This window comes from Lycorma delicatula, chromosome 10 (genome assembly GCF_047948215.1).
Source record: "Lycorma delicatula isolate Av1 chromosome 10, ASM4794821v1, whole genome shotgun sequence".
Taxonomy (NCBI): domain Eukaryota; kingdom Metazoa; phylum Arthropoda; class Insecta; order Hemiptera; family Fulgoridae; genus Lycorma; species Lycorma delicatula.
Genome location: NC_134464.1, coordinates 38351520 through 38359199, shown reverse-complemented (window position 1 = coordinate 38359199; position 7680 = coordinate 38351520). Strand labels below are relative to the sequence as shown.

The 7680-nt window shown below is 25.6% G+C and overlaps 1 protein-coding gene across 2 annotated transcripts in view; it reads right to left on the bottom strand.

The window, feature by feature from the left end:
* Positions 1-1140: 1140 nt before the first annotated feature.
* LOC142331722 (tRNA (uracil-5-)-methyltransferase homolog B-like) overlaps positions 1141-7680 on the bottom strand; it is a 34732-nt gene continuing 28192 nt past the window's right edge. For both annotated transcript variants that reach the window (XM_075377763.1, XM_075377762.1), the window contains exons 5-8: positions 6363-6577; positions 4310-4452; positions 2702-2780; positions 1141-1387 (exon numbers count right to left, since the gene is read on the bottom strand). In XM_075377763.1, the coding sequence (XP_075233878.1) occupies positions 1170-1387; positions 2702-2780; positions 4310-4452; positions 6363-6577 (655 nt within the window). In that variant the 3' untranslated portion in view covers positions 1141-1169. The remainder of the gene's footprint in view (positions 1388-2701; positions 2781-4309; positions 4453-6362; positions 6578-7680) is intronic.

Sequence of the window (7680 nt, the reverse complement as noted above, 5' to 3'; positions counted from 1 at the left end):
GAAAGTAATGAGAAAAGTTGAAAAGGACATCGATGTCAATGATAGAATTTTCAAATATTTATCGTAAATTAATTCAAACCATAGTGAGTATTTTTTAAAAATAATTAAAAGTATTAAATTTTTCAAAAGTCTAAATTGACTGTACTAAAAACAGCTGTTTGTAATATTTAAAAATTCTCTTTGTTGAGTTTTGTTTTTAATAATAAAAGTTGATACCTCTTATATAATATCACAAAATTTCCAGTATGATCTCATTTCATCAGGGGAATTGAAATCCGTGCTGAAATCTTTTGCTAAAATTTGATAACAAAATGTTTTCAGACATATGTTTATATGAGCTTTTTTCCTTATTTCAAGCTCTAGAATGAGTTCCCAAATTTCCTTTTTCTCCTGAATCATCCTGTGTATATTTTCCTCTATTTCAGTGGAGTATGAACACTGACATTTGGCAAAAATCTGCTTACAAAAATTGTATATGTGTATTGGCCTCTATTTTGCTTAGAAACAGGTGATACACAAATTTTAAATCAGGTAAGATTATTTCTGTGTATTTAGAAATCATCTTGCCAAATTGATTCAATTAAATATAAAAAAAAATTATTTGAGTGCGTGGGAAGACAAAAAGGATGATCTTATCTTAATAAAAATGTTAAGAGGAGCAATCTTTTTTCTCTTTTTTTTTATTGTCTATTTGAAAAAAAGTAATGTTTAAGAAAAACGCTAAAAAAAAAAATACCACAAAATGTCTCAAATATAACGATTTCAATGAGAGCCCATTTTCACTAGTTCTTGTAATTTAATTAATCAGTGTAAAATGTATGATCTGTTAAGATCATATAGGAGCTGCTTAAGTTTTAATTTGATGAATATTTAAAAAGAAGTGAAATAATAAATTTCAGTTATCACTTATCTTAAGTGATAAGTTATCTCAGTTATTTTTTTCAGTTATCTCTGATCTTAACATAAAAAACTTGAAATTTGGTTACATGACTTCTATATATGAGTCAAAGTCAGGAAACATGTTAAACAACCATAACGTGTTATGCAATCATAACACATTATGACCATTTTAAATAGCCATCTAATTTTAGATTCAAAATAAAACTTTAGGTGCAAAAGAAAATATTGGATAAAAAAATGTTATTAAAAATACTTTCAAACTATATTATTTATCTTTCAAATAACAATATTAACTCACAGTGATCAGTATGAGGAAATAAGTCAACAGGTGTAATGTTTTTTACAAAAAACCGTTTTCCAGTACATAAATTACCTCTACATAAATCATTAAAATTTTTTATAGTATTTGGTGCATCTGCTTTACATGATACATATACTAATCTTGTTATTTGTTTGCAGTATCTAATTGCTTTAATAATACCAGGTTCTGAAAAAAAGTTAACAAAATTTTATTAAATTCATTTTACTCTATTGCACTAATAACTTTAAAAATTAAACAGTTTACCTATTAAAATATTAAGTTGCACAAAAATAAAAACACAAATTTGTATAATAATGAGGAAGTACAAAAGTCAAGAATCAGAAAACTTGATAGCTATTATTTCTTTTTCACAAATTGATTTACAAGCAACTACTTGAGAGTCTTATGTTTTTTAATTTTATTTTAAAGATAGCATTACATGAAACGAAACCAATAAAAGAAGGTAGCTAACGATAACATATTGAACCAACAGATAACCTTTAATGAAACTATTTCCATGTATCAATCAGCATTAAGATTTTAGATAACTGCAAGTTGATGTAATTTGGTTTTCAACTATTTAAGTTCTTTTTATTCAAGACAAATGAAATTTTATTTTACAAAAATTAACATTACTAATGCTGCTATTTTATTACGTCAAATAATATATTTTTAGAAATTAATTCTTAACAAATATAGATTTATATAGTTCTAAATCAAATAAAAGTTTTAATTATTTGAAATAGGGTTATCAAGGTTTTTTAATTTCTTATAACTTTTGAAAAAAGATTCAACTCCTTACCATTGTTTACTAATGTAGTTACGATGAACGACTTTTCAATAGACTATTGTAGTTAATAATCTTATTTTATTTCAAACACGTCAATTTAGTAATAATTTTATTTTTAGAAAATTTTTAATTTCTTTCTATAATATATATATATACTTTAATCTAACTGTATTATTATTATTTTAAGTATTTTTTTGTGTACTACACTTTTTGAATCTAAAAATAATTTTCAATAATTATAGTTAATATTCGGAATTTTATTTTACTATTGATAAAACAAATTAAAAAATTCAATAATGATATTTTTTATAGTATAAAAAAAACTTTTATAGCATAAAAGCATAAACATATTCTTGGTAAAGCCAATATTGTGTAGAATTGGCTATTAATGATAGTACATCGCAAACTGAGTTGGTGAAAAGATAAAAGTGAAGTTGTTATGTCCTATTACAGATATTATTAATTAAAAATAGAATTAACAGTATTATTACAAATTGAAAACATTATTGAAAAACAAAAATTGTCTCAATGTTTTGTCGATGCACACTATATACTACTTATTTTAATATTCTGCCACTATTAAAACTGCTTTTAATATTTCTTAAAGATAAGTTTTTTTTAATTCTAAAAAATTTAAGAACTGAATAACAATGTACTGAAAAGAAATTTGTATGCAAAAGAAGTATTAACTATAACTGTATTTAACTTACCAACTCCATTTCGTGTAGGATTAATAACTGCAACAATATCACTGGTTTTGTCCAACGATTGAAGCATTTTAGGAAGTGTCTGAAAATATACAAAGAAAATTAAAAAGAAAAACGAATGTAATAATGTAAACAAGTAGTATGAACTAACTTTGTTTTGAATACTGTATATCATTATTTCATAATTTATTAGTATATTAGAGTATAGTAATGCTCTATTACTATACTAGTACTTAAAAATACTGTTTAATCATCTGAACTAAACTTGACATAAGATAACACAGGTTGTTGGATAATTTAGAAAAAAGTGGATTGATTACAATCATAAATAAATTAAAATTTTTTGAAGATTTCAAATATTTTTTCTGTAAATTTATTATTGTTCATTCTAAAAATATGATTATAGAAGCGGATTCTCCTTTTTCTCAAGGTGTTCTGAAAATTTTTCAATTTTTAGATACAGGTTTTTTTTGGGAATAATTTTATCTCATTATTTTAAGATTTTGATTCTAATATTTTCCTTATTACTTTTTTCTAAATTATCTTTCCTTTATTGCTTAATATTAATTAATGTTTCAACTGCATATAGAGCGTCTGGTTTTATTACTGTTTTAGTGTGTTCCATGAAATGTCTTCGTGCTACATATGAAATTTAAATGAAATGGTAGTTCTATTTTTTGAGTTGTAGATTCTATTTATTTCTTTTTTAGTGTTCCAGTTCATCCATTCATCTAGGCATTTTAAGTGTTTTTCTCCTTTGATTTTATGATTATTAATTCCAACTTTTGGGTGAGCTTTTTTAATATTTATTAGTATTTAAAAAAAAAATTAATTAAAAAAGATTGTATAAAAAACTGAATAGATTATTAATTAAAAAAAAAAAATAAACAATGCAATCTTAAAGAACGAGAGGTTCATCAAATGGGATTTCTGGCACAGTGAAGACAAGGTTTTCAAAATTTAAAAATTAATAATATTTAATTATTATTCTGGTTATATGAAATAATTATTATTAATCAAATACAAAAAAGTGAATTAACAATTTTGAGTAATGCTGGTGAAACATCAACTGATAATCCTGTATTTGTTACTTGTATCAAATATGTAGTATTATGTAAGTTATTATTTTTTCAAAAGTGGAAATGCAATATGTTATATTAATGATAGCACTGTGAGAGAATGGTGCCAGAAATAAAGAGAGGGTGTAAATATAACATAATATGAGAGAAGAAGAGAAATATGTAATTTTCATTAACGAACTCTTTCAAGCAAGTTGAATACATTATTATCTCTAATAAATATTAATTTATAATTTTTCATCTTTCAAATAAGTTTCCACAAATTTTGAGAATAATTTCATGATTGTGATATAGAAGCTGGGTTGAAATAAATTCTATTATCAGATGGATATCAGAGTTCTAAGCAAGGGCCTAGAGTAGCTGGTTTTGAATTGTAATGAAGTACCTTAATGTGCATGATAGCATACATTTTTTCTCATTTTATTTTTTTTCAGTAGTTTTACAGATGAAGTATTTCACTTAAATAAGCGTTCTTCTTGAAAACATTCATATGACCTTACTAATTTTTAAATAATAAAAAAGTGATAAATACCTCAACAATCCCTCCTTTTATAAATTCACAGTTGGTGACGTTATTCAGTTTGGCATTTGCTCTAGCATCTTCAACTGCTTGTGCCATTATATCAATGCCAATACAAGTACGTACATAGGAGCTACAAAGTATACTAATTACACCTTACAAAAACAAAATTAATAAATAAGAAAATAAATGAAATCAACTGTAAAACAACACATTATTTTATAATTTATAATTATTGATTGATTTGAGTTATACTTATAACTTTTTTATTTTTGCAACTGCATAGTTATAACTGTATAACTATTGTATAATTGTATGTTATGATTTTTACGTACAAGAACAGTTTGCAATCATTTAAAAGTTATCTACCCATATTACTTTACTGTTCAATAAATATCTATTTATTTATTCATACTGGCAACTCCCTGCTGATGCCAAATTACAGTCGTCTTATGTCTTTTATTTGAGCTATTGTACCCTATCAGAATCAAATCAAAATTTTTCAGATGAAAGGAGCAGAGATGCTATTACTCAACCACACATGTACAAGTATAACAATTAATACTATTATCTTTTTTTTAAAGAAAAAGAAAATAATTTTTGATATAATAATAGTACAATATATGTTCTACATCCAAATCAAGTAAATACATTTTTCACTTTTCTTGTATTCTAGTGTACTTTAATTTTTTTTATAGATGTGCATTATACTGTCTCCATTATATACAGTAAACACTCTTTATAACAGAACTCTAAGTAATGAATTTCTATATCAATCAATCTATTTTAGCCTCGACTACACAAAAAAAAAAAGGCTGAAATTTCCCATAACAGCCTAAAGTTAATATCTGCAACTACTTTTGAATTAATGCACACATTTTCAACGGTTAATGAACAAATTATTTAAATTATGTAATCAGAAATGGATTACACAAGATTAAAACTGCTGGATTACACCTTTCCATCAATTTTATAAACATTTTTCTTTATCTGCTGTACAACAAGGACAGGCCAACAGTTGGTAAACAAAACACAATAATTTGTCAGGAAAGTATTTATATAATGCAAACAAAAACCAAATTCATTTTTGGTGATGGGAAATATTTATAAAAACAAAATTTACTGTTAAAAATTAAAAAAAAAAACAAAAACAAAAAAAACTGGAAATTACACATTGTAAAATAAAAAATAAATAAATAAAAATTACTTGGATAAAAATTAATGACAGAAGTAAAATAAATTAATTTAAAAATTATAATTTCAAAGTTGGTAATAGAATAACAGTTTATCAACAATGCTCAATACGTATTAGTGTTTAAATCATTCTGGAAGGTACATGGGGTATATGAAGTTCTTTAAACTGTGCTGTTGGTAGCCGAAGGTTTTCTGTGAATTTTAGTTTGAAAGTGATTGGTTTGCCATTAAAGTAATGTCATATTTACAACAGAGGAATATACTGATATGGTACTCATTTTGGGAGTGTGTAGTGGTAATGCTATAGCTGCTACAGTAGAATATGAAATTCGTTTTTTGAATTGCAGATTCCATATCCCAATAAAATTAGTGCAACTTTTTGTAATCTTTGGGAAACAGATTCACTACCTAATATTCATACGAGTTATGAATGATCTGTCTAACATGACGCTATTGATTCAAGTTCAGCGCAGTCCAGGCATTAGTACATGATGTCTTTCTAAGCGGATTAGAGTTTTGCATTCGATGGTTGGATGGTCACAACTTTAACAATAAAATACTTGTTTCCAGCATGCCGATCTTACTACTACACAGAGAATAATTTCTGAAGATGATGAAAGTGACAGTCTGCCACTAAGTGAATGGATTAAACAATTTAATTAGCCGCAATACCTTTAGTTACATTTACCTGATATTAATGAAAATCCAAAGGCTGAATACCTTTGAATTTATTGTTAAAGCATTCTCAGCTGTGATAACAAAAATAACGAAGAAGATGAAGAAAAAACAAAATAATTGTCACTTAACCACTTAAGAATGTAATCGCATATTATAATGACTAATAAAAAAGTAATTAAATAAATTTACTTACCAGTTCCACAACATAAATCAAGAAGTACAGTATGTGGTTTCAATTGCGCTAACTTTATGATATTACGGTATAATAATTCAGCAGCTGATTTATTTATCTGAAAAAATGAATCTGGTGATATTCGAAACTTGTAGTCGTATAATGTTTCAAATAAATATGGTTCACCACTTAATAACTGATAAGGTGAAATGTCATTACTACACCTTGTTTGGCGACTAAAAAATAAATAAATTGTAAACAATATAAATTTTAAAATAAAAATGTAACGTAAATGCCAAGCTAAAAATTACACTCAATGTTATAACAATTTATCATAAATACTGTGTGCATGAAAATAATGAAAATTTCTGCTATCTGACATGGATCATTATCACATAGGTTAACTTAAAATAAAGGTTTATAGATAAAGTAAGATTTAATCTAACTCTAAAATAATAAATTATTATATTAAATATGATGTTTGTCATCTTTATCCATCTCAAGAAAATTGTGAACATTTATATAAAAAAAGAGATATGGTTGTTAATGGAAGAAGAAAGCACATGAAAAGCTGAAGGACTTGGATCAGAAATCTAAGAACTATATAATAAGAACGAAAAAAAAAAAAAAATATTGGATGATCTTAGAAAATAAGAATATAAGAGCAAGAATGAAAAACCGAATAATTAAAAAAAATCAGATTAATGAAAACTTGTACTGCAGTCAGGAATTTAAAATAAGAATTTTATTGACAAAGTGGTTTTTTAATAATAAAAAGGGACTTCAGTGTGGACATTTGGATAAGGGAAAGTTGGCAAAACCTCTTGTCTAGAGGAAAGCATTACATGGAACAGAAACATGGACTGTAAGCAAAAAAAGTTGAAAAATTAGAAGCGTTAGAAATAAGGATATAAAAGAATGGACAATTGGTGAGAAATTAAGAAATAATAAAAAGTGTTGGAGAAAAAAGTAAAATAATTATAATAACAAGAAACTAAAGAGGGCACTGGCTAAGAAGAAATGTATGCTAATGGGTGGTATGGCGGAAGGAAGTAGGTTTTAACCAATTGATGTTACAAAAGAAAAAGGGAAGTTTAGCCAGACAAAAAAGTTAGTGAAAAATTGAATGGTTGTGGAGATTGATTACGTTCTGACACCTGCAAATGGCAGAATGCTCATTGCAATCATGCATTAAATACAGAAACATAAAACACAATATAGTCCAGCATGTCATTATTATTTTGTGATTCTTTTACATTATTAATTTTTCATAGCCTATAAGGTTATACTGGAACCACATTTAATGTCAGTTCACATTTAATTTACATAAAAAAAATAT